Source organism: Anolis sagrei, chromosome 2 (assembly GCF_037176765.1).
Source record: "Anolis sagrei isolate rAnoSag1 chromosome 2, rAnoSag1.mat, whole genome shotgun sequence".
NCBI lineage: Eukaryota > Metazoa > Chordata > Lepidosauria > Squamata > Dactyloidae > Anolis > Anolis sagrei.
Genome location: NC_090022.1, coordinates 281,645,430 through 281,671,276, shown reverse-complemented (window position 1 = coordinate 281,671,276; position 25,847 = coordinate 281,645,430). Strand labels below are relative to the sequence as shown.

Below are 25,847 nucleotides of genomic sequence, written 5' to 3'. Positions count from 1 at the left end.
GGAAGTGGGTTTCAATTTATGAATGGTCATGGAGAATAACAGAATGCTTTGGTTTATCCTAATTGAAACAAAGCCACAGAAACAATTGTTGATCCAACTGAATTAATTTTCTAGTGAGGACTAAAAACAAGACTTAAGCTTTAGTCTAGGGTGTCAAATCCATTTGCATAGAGGGCCACATCAGCCTTACGGTTGTCTTCAAAGGGCAGTGAAATCCATGGATACAGAGGGCAACTATAGTTTTTTTTTAACATGGTCATTGGTGTTGCATAAAGTAAAATAAACCACGTATAGTTCATGTTTGATCAGCCCACACACTGCCTTACCACAGAAAGAAAATATGCCACACAGGTGAACAGTAAAGAACAAGCAGTTTGCTCTTCTTAGTTCAGAAAACATATGTACAATATGATCAGTTGCACCAACTCACATAATGTCCTTTTATGAGAGATTTTAAAATGGTCTTTCTTTTGTCTTCTTTTCCTTCAGCAGCTCATGAAGTGAGAGCACACGCCAATATCTGTCTCTCTGTGCTTCTCTCTTTATCTCTCTCTGCACTTGCATAGCTCAAGCCTGAACAAAAATGTAACAGTATTCAAAAGTCCCAGGCTCAGCCATCTCCCCAGGCATTGCCCTACCAATCAGCTTCATGTATCTTATTTTATAGTTGACACACACACATTAACTGATTCCTTGCATTAACTGATTCCTTGACTAAAGAGCAACAGTCAGTGCTCTTTAGTTTTTACCAAATTTGATTCCATGGATTTAACTGAATGATAATTCCCATTACTTCTAATAATTATCGGCCATGTAGTCTGAGGATAATGGGAACTACAACCCAACAGCACTTGTGATTCTGAGGTTGGAGGAAACGTTAAAGGACATTTTAAAGTCACTCATTATATTCTCAAGTATTGTATCTAAATTCAAACCCCACTATCCTGACTAAACAGAACAAACCGTATCCAGGTATTACTGTAATCACAACTCCCATCAACACTATTATTTATTTATTTATTTACTGTATTTGTATATTGCCTTTCTCAGCCCATAGGCAACTCAAGGCGGTTAACAGAGCAAAATTAAATGCTTACAATGTCATAAATACAGTTAAATATATAACATTTAATAAAAACTAAACAAATCAATAAAATATAAATTCATAGTGTCTCCTTGTAAAAAAGTTGTCCATGTTAAAAATCATTGTCTAGTTATTCCATTTTCCTATGTCAGTTATTCTGTATGTGCAAACACTTGTTCAAAAAGCCATGTCTTGACTTTTTTCCGGAATGTTAAAAGGTAGGTAGCCGATCTAATATCTATAGGGAGGGCATTCCACAGACGAGGGGGCACCACTGAGAAAGCCCTGTCTCTTGTCTCCGCCAAACATACTTGTGACAAAGGCGGTAACGAGAGCAGGGCCTCCCCAGATGATCTTAAGGTCCTAGATGGTTCATAAGGGGAGATGCGTTCGGGCATGTAAGTTGAGCCAGAACCATTTAGGGTTTTATAGGCTAAAGCCAGAACTTTGAATTGTGCCCGGTAGCAAACTGGCAGCCAGTAGAGCTGGTGCAACAGAGGAGTTGTACGATCCCTGAGAACCGCTCCTGTTAGCAACCTGGCTGCCATTTGTTGGACCATTTGAAGCTTCCAGACAGTCTTCAAAGGCAACCCCATGTTGAGTGTGTTGCAGTAGTCTATATGGGGTGTAACCACAGTGTGGATCACCGTGGCCAATCAGCCTTCCCAAGGATGGGTGCTGAGGAAAATGATGAGTTGCAGTCTAGAATCTGGAGGGTCTTGAGTTTGACAAGATGTGCTTTAGTCTTTAAAAAATCTTCCACTTTTTTCAAACTAAAATGGACTGACATATTAGCTATTACTGAGTACAGTGGAATTTACTTATAAGGAGACACATATAGTAGAATGCCCTACAGGTGCAGTTCCACACAAACTTATTTGAGAAGTCATCAAAACTTACTTCTGAGCAGACATGCAGGAAATCAGGCTCAAGTATTTGCTCACAAGCCCTTCTGAATAGTAACTACTATTTTTGCAGTTGAAAGTTTATATGTGTGTGTGTGTGTGTGTGTATACACATACACACACATATACATATATCCCTGAATAAATAAATAAAACAGCCCACATTGGCTCTTGATGCAAGTTCATATCACAGAACAGCCAAGGATTCAGTTGAATGACCTTGAGAAAGTCACACTATATCATCCTCAGCCCTTCAGTTGTAAAACACTGAGAGCAGTGAATTACCACACTTGGTTACTCTGAAATATTGTATGGCTCAGGATTATGAGAAACCTTTCAATGATGTGGAAAGCCCCAATATCGAATTGTATACCATAAGCCAAAAACAGACAATACTGGCAGATGCAATTACCCATTTGTTTCCATTCATATGGTTAAGTTTGGCTCCAGTCCACAAACCTCCTGAGTCAACAGTCCTAGACCCCATGAACTGGAGACAACTTAATCTTAAACATGCAAGGGTTTATATACAGTAAATTACAGTTTACCATTGCCACAATCTTTTGTGTACAGAAGGGGCCTCCTATCAGCTTGCTCAATAATGTAATGCTATACATGCCTCGGAGTCAAGATTTTGTTAGAAAGATATTAATTAATATGGACATTCAAGACCAGCTGCTCAAAAAAGGTGAAAAAATGCCCGCAAGCAAGGTCAGGGAGGACAAAAACCCTGGCTGCAGCCTGCTACAAGCAAAATAAACAGGTCTGTGTTCACTTTGATCATACAAAGCACTGTTTCACCCCTTCCCCTACCCCAGGTTTACTAACAACTTGGCTCAAGACAGGAGGAAGCTTTGGTGTTTTCCAGCGGAGAGAATGCATGTTGTAGAATGAATGCAGCTTGACCACACTTCAACAGCAATGGCTCTGTGCTATGGAATCGTTGGATGTGCAGTTTGGTGAGGCACTAACCCTTTGGCAGAGAACGTTAAAAGACTTTGTAAAACTACCACTCCCACTATTCCATAGCATTGAGCCATGGCAGTTAAAGTAGTGCCAACTGCATTAATTCTATAGTGTGCATGTACCCTAAGAGTCCCTAGTACTTCAAAGACAAACTGAGTTCAGCGCTCTTTGGGGAAAAGTGGAGGGGAGGCAAATGGATGTACAGTAGAGTCCAGCGTATCCAACCTTTGCTCATCCAACGTTCTGTATTATCCAACAGTCTCCCTCCAGCCCGGATCCACAGCTGTTTCAATACATTGTGATGTTTTGGTGCTAAATTTGTAAATACAGTAATAACTACATAATATTACCATGTATTAAACTGCTTTTTTGTCAATTCGTTGTAAAACATGATGTTTGGCACTTAATTTGTAAAATCATAACATAATTTGATGTTTAATAGGCTTTTCCTTAATCCCTCCTTATTATCCAACATTTTCGCTTAGCCAACATTCTGCCAACCTGTTTATGTTGGATAAGCGAGACTCTACTGTAAATGGTTTTAGAGCCCTTTCAGATTATTTGAATACATTAAGTTGCAATGCATACAGATCTTTTCAGGGATGAATTAATGCAGAATCCTGGAATTCGTAGTTTGGTGAAGCACCAGGGGTGGCTCAAGCCATTACGCAAAGTAAGCCTTTGCAGTAGAGTTGATTTTGCCCAGGGGCGCTCTTGAGGCGCTCTTGGGGGAAAATAGACCTTGACATATGCGAGTTGTAGTTACTGGGATGTATAGTTCACATACAATCAAAGAGCATTCTGAACTCCACCAATGATGGAATTGAACCACATATGGCATACAGAACTCCCACGATGAACAGAAAATATATATCAATGATTGGGGGGGGGGGGTGTGCCAAAATACTGTTTGCTTACCGCTGAAAATTACCTAGAGCTGCCTCTGTGAGGCACCAGCACTCTTTGGTAGAAAAGGATAAACCATTATCATACTACAATTCCCATGATCCCATTGCAATGAACCATAGCAGTTAACGTTATGTCTGCTTTAATTCTGCAGTATAAATGCACCCCTGACTGCTTAGGATCCATTTTCACAGCAAATAAAACCATGGAATATTCTTAAGTTCCAAACACAGTAAACAAATGGTGTCAGAGGGGCTTAAACTTTGTTTTGCTTTGAGTAACTTTTGCTTCAGAGCACTAATCCTGCTGGAACAACCACCAGGATTCAAAGTCTCATGTGTTTAAAAGTCTTATCTAAAGTGAATATGGATCAGATTTCGTAGAGGAGTTTAGCAATAAGATACCTTGTTTGTTGTTTACTTAGGACATCAGGCTCATTAAAGTGCATTAATTATCAGCACTTTGAAACTTTGATATTTACTATTTTGATTATTTTTGTAAACCAAGTTTTTTAAAATCCTTCCTAATTTCTGTAATCATCTCTGAAGAATAAGCACAAGCTTTATCCTAACCTATGAAGACAGACAGAAGGGGAAGAAAAGTCAGGATCAAAATCTAGGATATTTCATCATGAATGCACAAAAAATATAATTTCAGTCCAAGTTTCTACTCAGTTTCACACATCTCAAGCTTTCTATAGGAAGGATGAAGTTTAGATATTTGAGGACAGTGATCTTCCAAAACTTGCACAGAGAAAAATATGCACATTTCAAACACATGCAAACCATTGCTTCAACTTACTTTAGTTGAAGAATGCATTTTTATACAATGTTATTTAGGCTGTACCATTTTAAATACACAAATCTCAAAAAGAATCCAGGAAAGGATAGAATGTATTTCTTGAAAAACGACAACAATAGAACCAGGAACAGATTTGAGATGGAGAGAAGAGGACATTTGCAGCTGCAGATTTTATAGGTGTGCTCATTCAAAATGCCATAGAACTGGAAAGTACTACATATCACACAACACACACACACACACACCTATATATATACTGTATGTGTGTGTGCATGTGTATGTATATATGTGTATGAATATGTATATATGTATGTGTGTGTGTGTATATATATAGTCATATATATACATATATATACATACGTACATGCACACACATACAGTAAGTCCCCCATACCCACAGGACCGGTACCCATAGTTTTATCTACTCAAATTTGTCAAAATGCATAATCTCTAAGAATTTTCAAGGTCCTCCAGCAAAAATCTATGGTAACTTCTAGTGGAAATCATTGGTCTCCAATAGGATTTGTTATTATCCATAGTTTTCTGTTTCTGTGGTACGTTTAGGATCATATCCTGCATGGATACAGGGGTTATACTGTATGTGTATTATGCATGAAATAATAGATGTGAGACCTCATTCTTACATTGTAAGAATATTTCTGAGGAAAGCCTGGCTTGCCTTTTATACTAGGGGCTATTCTATACCATTGAGGCACCACTTTCCCACAATGAACTAGCAGTAGAATTAAATGTGATTAAAACAGGATGTAATATGTCGCCCTAGGGCTGAGAACGGCGGTCAACAAATGCAGCAAATAAATATGTACATTTTTCCAGCAGCAGCCTTCCTCTGTAGTCCAGGAGACTTCTATAACATACCTTGTAATATGCAAAAGCCTCCTGCAACAAAAGTTCCGTCTTTAAAGGTTCTTCCCCCTTTTGTTACCTCCTCTTGAATAGAACAGTGGGATTATTAATTAATGTTATTTTTATTGCTTGTATTAATATTTTCTGGTGAAACAATGCAAGGTCACTACAAAAGAAAGATGAAAAAAAATCAAAGCAAACCAGTGGCTAATGCCCCCAATGAGAAACATAAGATGACTAATTAACTATTAAGGATAAATTCATTACTAATCTGCCAGATTTGCTGAACACAAACAAAGAAGTGAAAGCTCTGTCAGAAAAATATTCTTAAACAGAAGCACAGTAGCACTGAAAGCAGGGGTGGGAACAGGGCAGCCCATAAGCCAAATGTGGTCCCACAGATGTTTTTGAGCCACCGCAAGGGCTTCCCTATCCCAACTATGGAAAATGTTGGAGCGTTCGTTCTTTTTGTTTGTGCTAACAAAATCCCTAGGAGTACACAGAGTAATTTAACCATAGCTGAGATCCTGCATCAGGGAGATAGCATGGGACTGTAGCTTCTCAGGCAAGATCTACACTGCCCTATATCCCAGGATTTGATCCCAGATTATCTGTTTATCTCAGGTTCTCTGTCTGTGGAGGCTCATATAATGAAGTCCAAAGCAGATAATCTCAAATCAGATCCTGGGATATAGAGCAGTGTAGATCCAGCCTCAATTATGAAATGCCATCTCAATTGTGAATTCTATTGCCAAATAAGCATGTGCATCTGCATGTATAATGTGTATTCATGCACACTCTGCATCAGTGCTCATCCATGTCCATCCACAGTGGAACCACAATGGCACCTTTTCTGCAACCTTGAACTACATCACACAAAAATTCCTAACATCTTTTGTAGCTGAACTTGAGTGTGCATGAGACACAAAGAGGATGCTGCACATCTTTTGGATCTTAAAAAATACAGAGTAAACTGGGAAAGGAGAATTATGAGCGGACACTTCTAAAAATGCAGAGGTAGAGGTGTGCTGCTCTCCAAGGTCCTCTCCAAAGGACCAGTATGTCTCCTCCCCAGCCTCAGGAAATAGCTCTCCTTGGCTGAAAATCTCATCCACACTGGGGAAGCAGCCCCGACAAGTGTTGTTGTTGTTGTTTTTTTTCATTGACACAACATTTATCAGAAGTCAGATGGGGAGTGGACAGATGACACTGAAAATGGGCACATTGTGATTGCAAGGCAGATGAAACATCAATACTATCAGAATGCTTCTGTCTGATCTCAGTTTCCCTACCCAAAGCTAACCTGTTCCATAGCATCCTTTCCAATGGCAGTTGGTGATGCTAGGGTGACTGGTTATAGACAGCCAAAAAAAAAAGGAAGCATGTGTCCCCAAAATGGAATGGGATAGGCTAACTTATATGCACAAGTGTAAATCTACAAATAATTATTTAGTATGATCCTGCTGTATTCACATGATATATATCTATGTGTTTGCAAAGGCTTTCATGGCCAGAATCACTGGGTTGCTGTGAGTTTTTCAGGCAGTTTGGCCATGTTCCAGTAGCATTCTCTCCTAGCGTTTTGCCTGCATCTGTGGCTGGCATCTTCATAAGTCTGTTGGAGGTGAAGGAAGTTAGAAGTGAGGTGCCGATCCACGTCAGACAAAATATGACCTCTGGGGGAATTTTCTAGGTCCCCAGGTGATTCTATCACATGCTTTCACCGGAAACTACCCTAGAGACATGTTGGAAGACCTAACATTTCTAGTAAAGCAGGTATCTCTGTGAGAATTTTCTAGGTCCTTTGTGGTGACTTTGTGGTAACTTGTGGTAGAAGTGATTCCCATAGAAATCAGGAACATATCCCCTATGGATACAGGGCTTTGCTGTAATTTAAATAGAGATGCAGTACATCTCACCACAGTGGAAAAGATTCTGACCATGTAATGTCTGTGGCCCCATCTACACTGCCATTATAATGCAGACTGAACTACATTATATGGTCCTATAATCCAGTTCAAAGCAGTTAAAGCATCTTATATGAGTCTACACCAGGCATGGGCAAACTTTGGGCCCTCCAGATGTTTTGGACTCCAACTCCCATGATTCCCAACAGCTGGGAAAACACCTGGAGGGACAAAGTTTGTCCATGCCGGGTCTACACTGACCATATAATGCACTTCAATCTGTATTATAATTGCAGTGTAGATGGGGCCTGTGCTTGCTCATTCTGTAGCTTTCCAAGTACTGGTAGAATTAGATGGACAAGACCTTTGTCCTCCCTTCTTCAGACTATTTAAGATTCAGCTAGACTTGGACTGGACCACCTTCATAAAATCCTGTTTTCTCATAGGGCTTAATTTGGCGAATTTTTCACTGTCAAGTAAGGCATGTGTTACAAAGTGGAAGAATACTCCATGGCTTCAGAATAAAGACTATCCTTCCCTCTGAACAGAGCTCAAGAAAAACTAAGAGACCACCACCCACATAACTTTATAACATTACTTTTTGGACTGGTTATTTATGGCTTGGAATACAGATATCTCAATATATGCTCATGTAGTTTAAATACATCTTCAGTTGTTAACATCATTTTTATTGAATTTGGGTTCTTATATTTTCCTCCAATCTACATTCTGGCCGTGAGATTATATTAGAGGTTATGTGATCCACTAGAAAGCATTCTTTTAGTACTCAGAAATGCGTTTTCAACCACTCTGTGCCTATTTGGCAGGACTAATAAACTATGATTAAGAGGCTACATTGCACCACCAAGGGACCTTGGAAGCCTCCCTCAAGGACTCTCAAAAACCTACATGTTTCTCCCCAACCCTTCCCCTTGATGTGCCCAGTTTTGGCATGGCCTTGCATGGTTTTAAGCACTGGAAATACCTGTTTTCCCAGCAGGAAGTTATCTGGAAATGACCAATAACATTCCTTTGAAATTCTTTTGGGGTGCTGAGGAGCTGAAGGGGCAGGGGCACAATATTTGCATGATCCTCATTCTGCTATTTGGGAAATTGAGGAATATAATTTAAATATAGGTAAAGGTAAAGGCTATCCCCTGACATTAAGTCCGGTCATGTCCGACTCTGGGGTGTGGTGCTCATCTCTATTTCTAAGCCGAAGAGCCGGCATTGTCCATAGACACCACCAAGGTCATGTGGCCAGCGTGACTGCAAGGAGTGCCATTACCTTCCCACCAGAGTGGTACCTATTGATCTACTCACATTTGCATGTTTTCGAACTGCTAAGTTGGCAGAAGCTGGGGCTAACTGCGGGTGCTCATGCCGTTCCCTGGATTTGAACCTGTGACCTTTTGATCAACAAGTTCAGCAGCTCAGTGCTTTAACCCACTGCGCCACCGGTGACTCCCATTTAAATATACAAACAAATAAATAAGTTTGACTGCCAATATCACATGGAGCCATTGTAAAAGCAGAGTGAACAATCTTCAATTTCCAAGCAAGTCTGCATCAACTGCAGGGCCTGCCTAAGAAAAGAACAAGATGGAGATCCACAAGCTGACTTGGCTTTGAAGTTACATTTTATTTTGTAACAGTGGCCAGCATCCTTCACTTCATCTGTGAGAAGTAAACAGTGGTACAGTCCGCATTGCATGACACATCTTAACTATGTCTTCCCAGTTTCACATTATCATTTCTCCTTGTCTGTTCAAATAGATGCCCAAAATGCAAAGCATTTTTTGGATGAGCAGGACAACACCTTTATTTACCCAATGACTGCTGGGGTGAATGGTTTGGCTGCCTCTCTTTTTCTCACACTCTTAAGGGCTATTGTGACACACTGGGAGAAAGTGACCATGCAAGAGAGGACAGCCACTATAAGAATTCACCATCTGTCAACTACCAATTCAGAAATACAGTAGAGCCTTGCTTATCCAACATAAACAGGCTGGCAAAATGTTGAATAAGCGAAAATGTTGGATAATAAGAAGGGATTAAGGATAAGCCTATTAAACATCAAATTACACTATGATTTTACAAATTAAGTACCAAAACATCATGTTTCACAACAAATTGACAGAAAAAGCAGTTCAATACATGGTAACATTATGTAGTAATTACTATATTTATGAATTTAGCACCAAAACATCGCAATGTATTGAAACAGCTGTGGATCCGTACGGGAGGCACATTGTGTTGGATAATACAGAACATTGGACGAGCGAAGGTTGGATAAAGCAAGACTCTACTGTATAGAAAGGTTTCACAATGAATGGTCATGAGGATCCATACCAATGCACTCCAGAATCACCTACCTAAGCATCCATTACAGTCTGCTAAATGGGTATTTGTGTGATATTCTACAATAAAACAACATATCCCATTCTCCCTTCAATTTTATGCCTAGAACTTCAACTCAGACATCCTACACAATCACATGCATGCTGTCTCTCTCTTCTTTCCAAATTAAATTTAAGATGGACCTTTTTATGAAATCTGGGCTGAGCTGCTTACACTAAACTCAGTACACAGTACCCTTCTCTCATAGAATTCATCTCCTGTGATATTTGTATCTCGCATTAGTTCTTACACTATGGCCCCTTCCACATAGCTGTATAAAATCCACATTGAACTGGATTATACGGCAGTGTGGACTCAGACATTGTGGATTATCTACCTTGATATTCTAGATTATATGGTTATGTGGAAGAGCCCTGTGACTAGGCAATCCCACACATTCTCAGGAGAACCTTCATAAGGCCATACAATTAAAATAATAAAAGGAAATACTAAAGTTTGATAGGACATTTTCAACCAGTTGCTGAAAATGCCACAAAGTCTCCCTCCAACTTCTCAGGCCCCTTCTACACTGCCATATGATCCAGATTATCAAATCAGATAATCCACATTATCTGCTTTGAACTGGATTATCTGAGTCTACACAGCCATATAACCCAGTTCAAAGCAGATAATCTGGATTCCTATCTTTCCTATAGCCGTTACTTGTGGTCAAGTGTGATTATCTTCCAGAGGTGGATCAATAAATGACTATGAATATGAAGACCTATTCTGGATTCAAATGTATCAGCTTAGTTTCAGTCTGGAAGTCTTTCATGGACCTTCTAGTAACAAGGGTGGAAGTTATAAAAATGGGGTGGTCTGCAAATAGGAAGCCTATCAGAATAGTGGTTTGGCACAGCAAAGTTTAAGGTGTTCTGCTTTAGTCAACTGCATCCTATAACATAGAGCTGTGATTTCATTTTGCTACACAAATTCATCTTTCTCTAAACTCTTCACAGTAACAAAGGTCAAAGGGAAAATGACAGAGGGCAGGGAAAATGACAGGCCGTTTCCCAAGTTAATGGCTACAGCCTGCCTGGATTTAGTTAACAATTCTTTTATAAACAGCATGCAGCAATTAAAGTGGTCATACATCTTGCTGAATGGCCTGCAGCAAATGTTTACATGTGTAGCACTGTCAGCTGCTCTCAAGATACATGCTGTGCCATTTTTTTAAAAAGTCGCATTATGCGCAGTCTTTAGTACCCAGAACACATTGCCCTTGACAGCCACATATTGCAAGCCACAGTCACAAGTCTCACAAGCTTTCGAGTGTCATGTTGGCATAACACAGACATCGCCAGACACACAGGGAACTTGCACTCTTGACACAACACTACACTACAAACGTGTCAAACATTTCACATTCTTGCGCAACAAGTGCTGCAAGCATGGCATTCCATTTCTAAAAATGTTACGGCACTAAGTTTTTCATTTATTTCCTTTGTGGAAGCCCGTCAAGTTTCTGATCACACTACAATCAAATACATATGCATATTCTGACTATAATTCAGCTACAGAAATTTTACGTTCATATACTCTCAATAACTCATAAGCTATTTGCCAAGCTGTTTTATTCCGATCTCCAAATCCCTCTGATAAATCAGATGCAAGTAACACGTGGCCCTCAAGATGTTGTTGGAAGCCTTACTAGCCCTAGTAAGTACAACCAGTAGCAAGGAATCCTGAAAGCTACAATCTCAACATATGGAGAGCTGCGTCATTCACACCTCTACTGTAAAGCAGAGTTTCATTTCAAATTTTTTGGTCTTAATTAGTGGGTTTCTTGTGCTGTTGTTTACTATGCTTCGCTTGCTTGCTTAGATTTTCAACAATATTTCAAAATAAAATTGTATGCTTACATCAATTTCATACTTTTGTTAACGCATGTCTACTCTTCGCTAGTTTCAGCCCCCATTGGTGTAGCAGGTAAAACTGCTGAGCTGCTGAACTTACTGACTGAAAGGTCAGCAGTTAGAATCCAGGGAGCAGAGTTAGTGCCTGCTGTTAGCCCCAGCTCCTAGCAACCTAGCAGTTTGAAAACATGCTAATGTGAGTAGATCAATAAATACCACTCCAGTGGGAAGGCAACGGCACTCCATGAAGTCCTGCTGGCCACACGACCTAGGAGGTGTCTACAGACAACACCGGCTCTTCAGCTTAGAAATGGAGATGAGCACCACCCCCCAAAGTCAGACACAACTAGACTTGATGTCAAGGGGAAACCTTTACTTTACTACTCTTTGTAAATGTTTCACAAACTAAGGCTACAGTCTTATGAATAAACACTAAACAGCAAAAAATGAAACTATGATTATAATTTGTGTCCAATAAACATAGTGTTTGACAAGCTTTAAGTTTAAGAGCAATATGAAACTTAAATTAATGCATATATCATAAGGACACAAATCATAATCACATAATGGCATACATCGTAAGGATGTACATATGTTCCTAATGAAAAGCAGTTACACATTGCAAAGTGTCAGTATTTTAAAGATCTAGAAATGTCACAGCATCCTGGCCAAATTAATTCACACATACTCAAAAATAGATTCTTAATGTGAAGATACCACCCAGAGAGCATTATCTTTTAATTATTGCAAAGTGCACTGTTTAAAATGTCTTGGACTAGCATTAGAGAGGCCTGAATCCAATTGAACTGCTGGATAGCAAATTAACACTTCAGTCAGTTCAGCTGGCCTCCTCTAGCTGACACAAGAAATTAGATTTACATGGAAAACTCCAGTTCCTCATTGTAGGTAGACTGTAGGCATCAGCCAAGCACTGTTAGACTAAAATGATGTAAGACACCAGTATAAACAGGTATTGCTTTAGGGCAGTGGTTCCCAACCTGTGGTCTATGGACCACCAGTGGTCCCCATGAACTAAAATATGGTCTGCAGCTTCACCATTACTACACCATTGCGACAAGAGAAACTGGTCTTGTGAAACCCTCTTATAGTGCTGAGGCAACGGGGATGTCAGGAGGGAAAAGGCTGACTACCCATGAAAGGCACCACAACAACCCTCCTGACTGCTGTTTCTCCTCCTCCTTCCTCCCCCTGAGCAGAGTCATTCCATGTGGTGCCTGGAAGATAGGACACCTTGGTGTCTTTGTTTTTAGGCCTCTTCCTGGGGTTATTTGGGGTACTGATTTGGAAATTGTATAGACCACATTGGCTCTAGATTATTAAATATGGTTTTCTGTGGGAGAGCAGATGGCAACTACTGGATGGCATATGGGCTAGGCTTTAGCACAGCTGGTTAATCACCAGCAGCAATAGATCTTAGCAATTGAAAGGTTTGCAGTTCAAAGCCCAGGTCAGGGTGAACACCTGACTTTTAGCCCAGCTTACTGTCCACCTAAACAGTCCGAAAACAGCTGTGAGTAAAGAAATTAGACACTGCTTAACTGGGGAGGTATTTTATGACACCGTGAAGAAAATACCAGAAAATGCCAGTGATCAAAGGAAGGAGGAAGTCTTTGATCAAGGGCTCTTTGTCATAGAGGATGGAGCAACAGCACTCCCCTGTGGCTGGAATTGAGCACAACCTCCAGGACGCTGAAGTTGGGAAAAATTCCGACATAATACTTCTATCTGTTGTCTGTCCTTTCTAATGGCATTGGATGTTTACCGTGTATGTGTTCTGTGATCCACCTTGTGTCCCCTTTGGGGTGAGAAGGGCAGAATATGAATGCTGTATATAAATCAATAAATAAAGTATCAAAAATGAGATATATGACCTATCTATTTTCTAAATCAGCACCCCAAATAACCAAACCGAATCTAAAATTGACCAAAACCTGATTCGTAACCCTTTTAGTACTAATGTTGGTCAAAGTGGAGCAAAGTGTCCCTGGTCAAAGTGGTCCGTGGTCAAAAAAAAGGTTGGGCACCACTGCTTTAAGATGAGTGGGCTGCCATATATTCCAGAAAACCCTTTGGTAAAGTGCTACAGAACAAAATAAAATGTGTTTCAAAACTGTTAAACTGTGCATTATAATCGTGACACTTGACACTGTAACTAGTTCTTGAACACCAAAAGGATTTTATCTCAACATTATATTTAGCCAACACAGAGAGCACTCTTTTCGAGCAGGAACAGCAACATTGTACCATGTTAATTTCAGCAATGAATTACCTTATTTCGGAGTCATTTGTCTCATCATTGCTGAAAAGGGTAGTGACCGACTTACAGCCCACTATACAAAGTTAGAGGATTTGAAAAGTGTGTCCTATCATCAGGGCAAAAACTGATCTCTGAGACAGATGGCACAGAACACATTAACTAAAGCATATAAAGATTTGCATGATGAAGTATGCACTTTAAAGGAACCTGCAGAGAGTGAAGCACCTGTATTGTGCACAAGTCTGTAAACAAAGCATTACTATGCCCACACGTTTGGGTCCTTCTACAGAAAACTATTCTCAGACCCCTTCCACACAGTTGTATAATATCCACATTGAACTGGATTATATGGCCGTGTAGACTCAAATAACCCACTTCAAAGTAGATATGGGCTTTTCTGCCTTGATATTCTGGGTTATATGATTGTATGGAAGGGCCCTAAGAGACATCAGGAAGGTGCAGAAAGATCCTAAGAATCAATGACACCCATTTCAATGGGAAATAATTACAGTTATAAAGCTATTTTGATTCACAGTTGCACAGCAGAAGCCAGCACAATTTTTCAAAAAACAGAGAAAGGCTCATTACCATCAGTCAAGGCACTGAATAGACATTGACCTAAAGACATTTGCCACTGCATTTCAGTATCTGAGCAGATATGTAAATAAATACAGAGGTGAACAAGATTAAACAGAAGATTGACCAATGCAAAAGAGAAATGAAGAAGAGTGAAAAAGGAAAGTAAAGGGGCATTTAAGGTGAAATTACAATACAATCATTTGCTGTGCTGCTTGACACCAGAAGTTATCAGAAAATGACACACAACCACCTTCTGCCACTCTCTCCAAGCCAGCAAACATAAGAAGAAACAAGGCAAAGGGGTTTCAAATCTTGTCTCATTTATCCCAGAAAGCCGGGAGGAAGGAAAACCAAGACAGCCAAGAGGAAAGGTCAACCAAGCCTCCTCCTTTCCTGGGGAATGTGCGGGGTGCTAAACACACTTGGTGGTGACACCATTACCAGGGCTAGCACCATATAAAATTTGTGCAGCGTTTCAGCAGAAATATATTGATTTTTAAAAATAAAATTATCCTTGCAATTAGTTATAACCACAAAAGGATTTTTTGTAAACCCAGATTCCACCTACAATGCTAGGTCACTTTTTGAACTTTCTAATGTGCATGCCATCCAAGTGATCACAATTACCCCATGACACTTTGAATCGCAGGGTTTCGCCTGCACATGCCACAAGCACCTGCTGTCAGTTTTGTTGCTGCTGGAGGCTTGAATAGCAGCTTTCCTCCAATACTCTGGTATTTTGGCTACAATATTGTGCTAAGGACTGTTTTGGAAGGAGGTCCAGCTGACAGCCACTCTAGTGACACTGCTGCCTTTTCTCTGAAACCTGGAAGCAAATAAAATGCAGCAAGTGCCTGATGGAAATGGCACTCTGCCCATGCTCCTGCCTCCCACGGTGCCACAGGGCTGATTTGCTCAAGGCATTAACCACAATGGAAAAAGGAAGAAAGGAAGGAAGGAAGGGAATAGGGACTTCAGACACTCTCAGAGGAGAAAGACCTCTGGCTGGAGAAAATCAATTGCAAGGCACTTCGAAGCCTTCTCCTCCTCTTCCTCGTTTTCGCGAAACCAAGGCCACTCACCTGAAGCAGGTGGCGAGCTCCCCACTGGGCTTGAGGCAGGAATACCTGGTGGTGGCCACTTTGCTCTCCGAACACACTTCCCTGCCAGAGGAGAAGACGCCTGCATGTTAGCCAGGACTGGGTGCAAAGAAAGGCATCTTGTCACATCTTCTCAATCAGGCATGGACAAGCTTGGACCCTCCCTCCAGGTGGTTTGGACTTCAACTCCCACCATTCCTAACAGTCTCAGGTCCTTTCCTTAAGTGGCCTAGGGGGGTAAGGAATTGACCTGAGGATGTTAGGAATAGTGGGGGTTGAGGTCCAAAACACCAGTGGCTGAGGGGGAAAAGGAAGGGGCCTGAGGCTGTTGGGAATTGTGGGAGCTGAAGTCCAAAACACCAGCGGCCAAGGAAGAAAAGGAAGGGGCCTGAGTCTGTTGGGAATTGTGGCAGTTGAAATCCAAAACCCCAGCGTTTTGGGGGCAGGGGGATAGAAAGGGGCCTGAGACTGTTGGGAATGGTGGGAGTTGAAGTCCAAAACACCAGCAGCTGAGGGGGAAAAGGAAGAGCCCCGAGGCTGTTGATTCCCAACTGGAATTGGAACTGGAATTGGAATAGGAACTGAAGTCCAAAACACCAGCATGTGGAGGGGGGGGGGAGGTAAACGAAGGGCCCTGCGTCTGTTGGGAATGGTGGGAGCTGAAGTCCAAAACACCAGCGTCTTGGGGGGGGGGGGGATAGGAAGGACCCTGAGGCTGTTGGGAATGGTGGGAGCTGAAGTCCAAAACACCAGCAGCTGAGGAGGGAAAGGAAGGGTCCTGAGGCTTCTGGGAATGGTGGGAGCTGAAGTCCAAAACACGAGCAGCTGAGAGGGGCGCGAAGGGGCCTGAGGCTGTTAGGAATGGTAGGAGTTGGAGTCCAAAACACCAGCGTCTTGGGGGGGGGGGGATAGGAAGGAGCCTGAAACTGTTGGGAATGGTGGGAGCTGAAGTCCAAACACCAGCGGCTGAGGAGGGAAAGGAAGGGTCCTGAGGCTGCTGGGAATGGTGGGAGCTGAAGTCCAAAACACGAGCAGCTGAGAGGGGCGCGAAGGGGCCTGAGGCTGTTAGGAATGGTAGGAGTTGGAGTCCAAAACACCAGCGTCTTGGGGGGGGGGGGGATAGGAAGGAGCCTGAAACTGTTGGGAATGGTGGGAGCTGAAGTCCAAACACCAGCGGCTGAGGAGGGAAAGGCAGGGTCCTGAGGCTGTTGGGAATGGTGGGAGCTGAAGTCCAAAACACCAGCGTCTCGGCAGGGGGGCGAAGGGGCCTGAGTCTGTTGGGAATGGTGGGAGCTGAAGTCCAAACCACCTGGAGGGAGGGCCAAGCTGGCCCCTGCCTGTCCTAAACCCTGTGCCTTCAACCTGCCTCTCCGTCCTCTTTCCCTCCCTCGCCCTCGCCCTTGCTGCTGCTCCCGCGGACCCACCTGTCGCTCTGCTCGGGCTCCTCGCGGTAGGTCCACGCGTGTCCCAGGGCGGCGAGCAGCAGCGCCAGCACCAGCGGGAGCCGGAGGCGCGGAGGGCGCGAGGGCCACCAAGGCCGGCGCAGCCCCATCGGGAGGACTTGCTTCTGCTACTTTTGAGCCTGGATTCTCCAACAAGGAGGAAAAAAGAGGGAAGCCTCCGAGCGTGGGGCCTGAGCGCGTGCTGTGGGAGAGAGGAAGGGGAAGGCGAGCTGAGGAGGAGGAGGAGGCAAGAGAGAGGTGACTTCGCGGAGGGAAAGGATCCTTCCCAGGCTTTGCCTGAGGCTGTGAAGGAGGCGAGGGGGCGGGGAAGGGTTCTCCCCCAGCTGTTGCAAACAGAGAGAGAGAGAGAGAGAGAGAGAGAGTCCCGGGGGGAGGAGAGGAACGGGAGGCAGAAGAGGAGAAGAGGAAGAGAAGGAGAAGGAAGACGAGGTGTGTGGAAAAGCTGGCTGTGGGGCAAGGAAGGTGGGGTGGGGGCAGCAGCCCTCGCTGGGTAAGGAAATCTGTGTGTCTCCCGAGGCGAAGATGAAGGCAGGATCTGGCTGAAGGAGAAGTTTGGGAATGGCCGAGGAAGAAGGAAGAGGGGGGAGGACGCGATTTGTGGGGTTTCTTTCCGTGGGAAGAAGAAGCAGGGACAAGACGCCGGGCGAGAGGAGGAAGAAGAGGAACTGCAGCCCTCCGAATCAGGAATAGTTGTAGCATCAACTATTTGAGATCCAGGGATGCTCCCCCTCTATTCCGACTTGGTTAAACCACACCTGGAATATTGTGTCCAATTCTGGGCACAACAATTCAAGAGAGATATTGACTCTAAGCTGGAATGTGTCCAGAGGAGGGCGACTAAAATGATCAAGGGTCTGGAGAACAAGCCCTATGAGGACCAGCGTAAAGAGCTGGACATATTTAGCCTGAAGAAGAGAAGGCTGAGAGGAGATATGATGAGAGCCATGTATAAATATGTGAGAGGAAGCCACAGGGAGGAGGGAGCAAGCTTGTTTCCTGCTTTTCTGGAGACTAGGATGCGGGACAGTGGCTTCAAACTACAAGAAAAAAGATTCCACCTGAACATTAGGAAGATCTTCCTGATTGTGAGAACCATTCAGCAGTGGAACTCTCTGCCCCAGAGTGTGGTGGAGGTTCCTTCTTTGGAAGCTTTTAAACAAAGGCTGGATGGCCATCTGTCGGGGGTGCTTTGAATGCATTTTTCCTGCTACTTGGCAGGGGGTTGGACTGGATGGCCCATGAGGTCTCTTCCAACTCCATGATTCTATGATTCTATCAAGACCCGCTTCCCACAGGTGAAGGGCTCTAGGACAGTTTTCTCAACCTGGGGGTCGGGACCCCTGGGGGGCCACGAGGGGGATTTCAGAGGAGTTGCCAAAGACCATCAGAAAACACAGTATTTTCTGTTGGTCATGGGGGTTCTGTGTGGGAAGTTGGGCCCAATTCTATCGTTGGTGGGGTTCGGAATGCTCTTTGATTGTAGGAGAACTAGAAATCCCAGCAGCTACAACTCCCAAATGTGAAGGTCTGTTATCCCCAAACTCCACCAGTGTTCACTTTTGGGCATATTGAGTGTCTGTGCCAAGTTTGGTCCAGAGCTATTATTGTTTGAGTCCACAATGCTGTCTGGATGTAGGTGAACTACAACTACCAAACTCAAGGTCAGCGCTCACCAAACTCTTCTAGTATTTTCTGTTGGTCATGGGAATTCTGTGTTCCAAGTTTGGTTCAATTCCATTGTTGGTAGAGAATGCTCTTTGATTGTAGATTAACTATAAATCCCAACAACTCCCAAATGACAAAATCAACCCCCACCCCACCCCCAAACCCACCAGTATTCAAATGTGGGCGTATCGGGTATTTGTGCAAAATTTGTGAATGAAAATCCATCCTGCATTATTTAATTCATAACAGTAGAAAAATTACCGTTATGAAGTAGCAACAAAAATAATGTTATGGTTGGGGGTCACCACAACATGAGGAACTGTATTAAGGGGTGACAGCATTAGGAAGGTTGAGAATTACTGCTCTAGGAAGTGGGGAGGAGCAGGAAGGGCAGGCAGGAGAGACCCAGAACCTGGAGGTGGGTGAGCAGAAGAGCCCAAGGAGCAAGAAGAAGGCATCCTGGATGCCAAGAGAGGGGGAGGAAGGACAAGGGGAGATGAACCCCTGAAGCTGGAACTGGAGGAAGCAGAAGAGGTGGGAGAGGGACAAGCAGAGGAAGCCGGACAGGGATTGGAAAGCAAGGGAAGAGAGGAGCTGCAGGACTCACTTGGGCGAATGAGGAAAGAGACCTGTTGAAAGCACTTCTGCACAGAAAACACTGCATCCCTTGGTGTGGGATGTGGTGTCTGCTCAACTAACAAAAAACGAACCTGTTAATTCGTTTGGACAACAGCTCTGTAAATCCTGCTTGGCTTCTCTTTTGGAGAAAAGTGGGGTGAGGGAGAGTCATCAATCACATCTCCCTTAGACCTGTCAGAGAGTTACAATACCTAAAAGTGCTGCCCACCAATTTCCCTTTTCCTCCTCCTCCCTTCCTCCTTTTTATGCTGCAAGAGACTGAGGTTGCTCCTTCTTTACAAAATACCTGACCAAAGGACTTGATGTGAACAGAAGATTCTTATTCAAAAGCTCAGGCAATTGCATTTGCTTGCAAAGATCTCCCTTTTCCTGTTGGGAAGCAGAAAAGGGAAAGAAAAGAGCTGAATCATAGACTCATAGAGTTGGAAGAGACCTCGTTGGCCATCCAGTCCAACCCCATTCTGCCAAGAAGCAGGAAAATCGCAAAGCACCCCCGACAAATGGTCATCCAGCTTCTGCTTAAAAACCTCCACCACACTCTGGGACAGAGAGTTCCACTGCTGAATGGCTCTCACAATCAGGAACTTCTTCCTAATGTTCAGATGGAATCTCCTTTCTTGTAGTTTGAAGCCATTGTTCCCTGTCCTAGTCTCCAGGGCAGTAGAAAACAAGTTTTCACCCTGCTCCTATGACTCCCCCTCACAAATTTATACATGGACATCATGCCCCCTCTCAGCATTCTTTTCTGCAGGCTAAAGATGCCCAGCTCTTTAAGCTGCTCCTCATAGGGCTTGTTCTCCAGATCCTAGATGATTTTTGTTGCCCTCCTCTGGACACATTCCAGCTTGTCAATAAGGTAAAAGTAAAGGTTTTCCCCTGACATGAAGTCCAGTCGTGTCTGACTCTGGGGTGTGATGCTCATCTCCATTTCTAAGCTGAAGAGCTGGCGTTGTCCATAGACACCTCCTAGGTCATGGAGCCAACATGACTGCATGGAGCGCTGTTACCTTCCCACCAGAGTGGTACCTATTGATCTACTCACATATGCATGTTTTCGAACTGCTAGGTTGGCAGAAGCTGGGGCTGACAGCGGAAGCTCACGCCGTTCCCCGGATTCGAACCTATGACCAACAAGCTCAACACTTTAACCCACTGCACCACCAATATCTCCCTTTAATTGTGGTGTCCAGAATTGGACACAGTATTCCACGTGTGATCTGACTAAGGCAATCGATCTAGTCCTTCCTGGAATGCTTATTTTGTTAAATCCCTGTCCCTGTTATCAGGACTGTGTTTTGACTGAGAAAACAAGGAACAGAGCAACACTCAAAAAGCAAGGGAATTTCAAACAAGAATTAATCAGGCCCAGTTAACACTTCCCAACAAAGGATTTCCCCTCAGGCAGCACTCAGCCAGGCTTTGAAACTGCAAGGCCATTCAATGCAAACCAAGGCGGCCAATTACAACATTCACACTCACCTCAAGCAGACAAGATTTCTTTGTCCCACCCTGGATGTACCACAGATCTATAAACCTCACTTGCCTAATTTCCAACAGACCCCCCAACCTCTGAGGATGACTACCTTCAATGTGGGTGAAACATCAGGAGATAATGCTTCTGGAACATGGCCAGACAGCCTGGAAAACTCACAGCAATGCAAGGAACACAGAGCTTATAATCATAGAATCGTAGAGTTGGAATAGACTTCGTGGGCCATCCAGTCCAACCTCCTGCCAAGAAACAGGAAAATCACTTTCAAAACACCCTCAACAGATGGCCATCCAGCCTATGTTTAAAAGCCTCCATGGAAGGAGCCTCCACCACACTCTGGGGCAGAGTTCCACTGCTGAACAGCTCTCACAGCTCGATGGTGGAAATCTTAAGCAGAAAAGAGCAGTAGACAGGGGCGGCTCGTCCATTACGCGAAGTAAGCGGCCGCAGAACACTTTTTTTTTGCCAGGGGCGCAGAGGCGCCTCTGTAAATGCCCCTCGACAGCCACTTGAGGAGCGCCCCCTCAGCTCACAACAGCCCTAGCAGTCCGGGGGGAGCCTCGGCTTTTTTGCCTCACTGCCGGGCAATCCTCTTCCCAAAGGGATTGGGCCCTTGAGCCTCACCTAGCCCCTCTCGTGGGCAACTCCACCTCTGTCTCTCTCTCTCTCTGTTTCTGTCTCTCTCTTGGTCCCAATGGCTGAGGAGAAAGTCAGGAGAAGAGGTGACTTTTGGTGCACACGCCGGGGTCTTCAGGCACGCCTCCGGACCCAAAGCGGGCCAGGCAAGGGAGCAAGTGCGGCAAGTGTAGTTACTGGGATGTATAGTTCACCTACAATCAAAGAGCATTCTGAACTCCACCAATGATGGAATTGAACCAAATGTGGCACACAGAACTCCCACGACGAACAGAAAATACATATCAATGATTGGTTGGGGGGGGGGGCAAAATACTGTTTGCTTACTGTTGAAAATTACCTAGGGCCGCCTCTGGCAGTAGATATAACTTTCTGTATCTTGATGGAAGATTCAAGTGCTGGAAAATCAGCAATAGAGTCTCTTCACCCTCAGAGCTTGGAAAAGTTATGCTTTAAGACAGAGATGGCATTGCAAGGAAACAGATATCAGTGGCTCATGAACCAAATGTGTGTATTCCCTCCCATCATTTCTGAGCTGTTATTAGAAGATGATTTGGGATAAACATCAGGGGAAAACTTCCAAATTCTAAAAACTACTTGATAGAGAAATAGACTGACTTGGGGGTAGTAGATTATCTTTTGCTGGATGTATTTATGTGTACCAGGGGTGACTGTGTGTCAGAACTATTATTGCTACTGAAGCAGCTGCAAGATTCCTGCATTGAGTAGGAAGTTGGTCAAGGTGACCTCGAGTTTTTAACACCCTCTTTGACGCACAGTACACACCTGTTTCTGGCTCCCTGGCCTTCTGTGAAACCCAACCTCACCTTCTCTTGATTCCTTCACCCTTCTTCCTCTATGTCCTGCAACCTGGCTGCCTAGAGCCAAACCTTGTGGACTAGAGGCTTAACATAACCCAAAAGATACGTGTCTCTTTTTGGCCTTGAGGAAGGTTAGGCTGAAAGAAAGTGATTCATCCGAGGCCAACTATGAGCTTCATGGTTGGGCAGCCGCATCTTAATTCAAACTAGGGAATTGGAACCAGTTTTAATTGCCAGTTCAGTCTCAGGAACACATTTTAAATCAATTCTTGAATAGGAGTGGCACAGTTGGCTAGCATTTTCTGCTTTGGTTGTTGTTATTGTAGTCTGTCATGCTTTTAACATATATATATATATCTCAACATTTAATGAAAGATGACAGCACAAAGCTTTCCTATTATGTTTTGGATTGCACCTTCCAGAATTCCTCCACTGGTATGAGCAGCTGTCTAGAAACATTACCAAACTGACTAAGTAAATGAATAAAGCATTTGGTAACAGTATAGGAAAGGTTGCATTTGAGAATGCACAGTCAATGTTCTCTTTTCCCTGACAAGTGAATCCTCAGTAGAGGTTAAAGGGCAGATTTCATGAGGTCAGAAGTCCTTGCTTCCGGGCAGGCTTAATCTTCCAACACCTTCAAACAAAAGGAGTTAACTAAAGTCAACAGGGCTTTGCTCCCTCCCTTTGATGTCCCATTTTTTGTGCATTTTTTTTACTGCAATGACACATACTCTGTACTTTTGTGGGCATCACAGGTAACCTACTTGGGGTAGTTTTCCTCAAGTCCTCTCCTCTCCATGTTTTAAACCAGGAATGAGCAAAGTGTGATCCTTGTCCTTTAACATTTGCTATACGGGCTGGAGTTGCTGAGAAATTACAACCCAACATCTTTTAGATAGTTGACTAAACTGACAATGAATACTAGATTCCTTAAGACTAACCCTTTAAAATACAACATAAAGTGCTTCCATAAAGTTGGAAGCAAGGCTGGGGGAACATGTAACTGTTATATTACAACTCTCATCAGCTCTTATCAGCATAGCCAATGATGAAGGATAATTTGAACAATTTCTACAAGTACAGACTAAAGTCTTTGACTGTGTGGCTCATAATAAATTGTGGCAAGTTCTTGGTGATATGGGGATACCAAGTCACCTTGTCTGCCTCCTGAGGAATCTGTGTAACAACCAAGTAGCTACAGTAAGAACTGACCATGGAACAACAGACTGGTTCAAGATTGGGAAAAGAGTATAGCAGAGCTGTGTACTCTCAACCTGCTTATTCAACTTGTATGCAGTTGATTCATCAAGTAAGGTGTGGGGCTCGATAAATCCAAGGCTGGAGTTAAAATTGCTGGATGAAACATTAGCAACCTTAGATACACAGATGATACCACGTTGATGGCTGAAAGCAAAGAGGAGCTGAGAAGCCTTCTAACCAAGGTGAAATAGGAAAGTGCAAAAGCTGGGTTGCAGTTAAAAATAAAAAACCCAAGATGATGATAACCAGAATGATTGATAACTGGCAAATAGAGGGAGAAAAGGTGGAGGCCATGACAGATTTTGTATTTCTAGGTGCGAAGATTACTGCAGACACAGACTGCAGCCAGGAAATCAGAAGATGTTTCCTTCTGAGGAGGAGAGCAATGACCAATCTCGATAATATAGTGAAGAGTAGAGACGTCACACTGACAGCAAAGGTCTGCATAGTTACATTTATTTATTTATTTAGCAGTTTTGTATACCGGTCTTCTCACCTCCGTTCGAGACCAGTTTAAAGCAATGGTATTCCCTGTAGTAACCTATGGATGTGAGAGCTGGATGATAAGGAAGGCTGAGCAAAGGAAGATAAATGCTTTTGAACTATGGTGTTGGAGGAAAATTCTGAGAGTGCCTTGGACCATGAGAAGATCAAACCAGTCCATCCTCAAGGAAATAAAGCCCGACTGCTCACTGGAGGGAAGGATAGTAGAGGCAAAGATGAAGTACTTTGGCCACGTCATGAGAAGACAGGAAAGCTTAGAGAAGACAATTATGCTGAGGAAAATGGAAGGAAAAAGGAAGAGGGGATGACCAAGGGGAAGATGGATGGATGTTGTCCTTAAAGTCATTGGTTTGACCCTGAAGGAGCTGGGTGTGGTGACAGCTGACAGGGAGCTCTGGTGTGGGCTGGTCCATGAGGTCACAAAGAGTCAGAAGCAAATGAATGAATAAACAACAACAGACTCACTCCACGTGCATTGCATTGCTCAGTAGATATATCTAAATGCGTGTCCAAGTGTGTAGAAACCTCCTGCATGTTTTGCTATACACTAATATTGTCCAGTAGAATGTAGTTAAATCTACATTTAGAATACTTTTTGGAGGCATATTCAATTTAGATTTAAGAAGTAATAAAATGTGAAAACCACCTCCATAGGTTGAAGGAAACATGAGTGGGAAAAGGAGGGGGAGGAATGTCATGTAAGACGGGCATATTCTAAGTAGTGTGAGTGTTGAACTACAACACAGAGAGACCAAGGTTTGAGTTCCTACTCAGACCCTGAAACCCACTGAGTGATTTTAGGCAACACACACTGTCTCAGCCTTTCAGAATGGCAATAGAAAACCTCATCTGGAAAAATCTTACCAAGGAGAAAGTTATCATGAAGTACATATAACGCATATTCTACTGTCTCTGTGTCATTTCTCAAGAGGTACCAGAAAGGCTGCTTCAACTTACAATCCACACTTGGGTTTACAGCTGCTCCATCTGTAGTTGTACAGAAGTTCTTCTGGATCTGAAGCTCTGTCCAAATGTTGGAGGAGCAGCAAGGAAACAGGGTTTATTCCCACAATCAACAAATCCACTGGCTACCCTTAATGATAAGTGGTGACTCCCATATCAGTGGGACAATGAATCCATTCCAAGGTTTAGTGGAGCTGTCCAAGGTCCTGAACTATGAAGGGAACTCTGGCAAGCACATTGTAATGGTTTGAGCACTGGGCTGTTGTTGTTGTTATTATTAACCTGCCTCTCCTCACAGTTCAAAGCAAGATACAATCCAGTCAAAACACATAAACACAAAATACATGATATAATAATAACTTTATTTTTATACCCCGCTTCCATCTCTCCCAAAGGGACTTGGAGCAGCTTACGTGCGGCCAAGCCCAATAGTACAGTTAATAACACAATTAAAATCACATCAACAAAAATAATAATAAAAGCAATATAACACAATGAAACAACATTATACAATATATTGAACAAACATCAGAACCAACAACAGTAGTAAAATTCATTACATGCCATAAAACATATATATTAAATAAATGGTACAAAGATTAAAATATGGCAGTAAATGTAATATGTATATTAGGATAAAATATATACTAAGGTAAAGGTTTTCCCCTGACATGAAGTCCAGTCGTGTCCGACTCTGGGGGTTGGTGTTCATCTCCATTTCCAAGCAAAGAGTCAGCGTTGTCCGTAGACAC

At 43.1% G+C, this 25,847-nt stretch overlaps 1 protein-coding gene across 2 annotated transcripts in view; it reads right to left on the bottom strand.

Annotated features, from left to right (window-relative positions):
* Positions 1–17,321, bottom strand: part of CCBE1 (collagen and calcium binding EGF domains 1) — a 185,994-nt gene extending 168,673 nt beyond the window's left edge. For both annotated transcript variants that reach the window (XM_060760797.2, XM_060760798.2), the window contains exons 1-2: positions 17,074–17,321; positions 15,632–15,712 (exon numbers count right to left, since the gene is read on the bottom strand). In XM_060760797.2, coding sequence (XP_060616780.2) covers positions 15,632–15,712; positions 17,074–17,201 — 209 coding nt within the window. In that variant the 5' untranslated portion in view covers positions 17,202–17,321. The remainder of the gene's footprint in view (positions 1–15,631; positions 15,713–17,073) is intronic.
* Between the last annotated feature and the right edge of the window lie 8,526 nt (positions 17,322–25,847).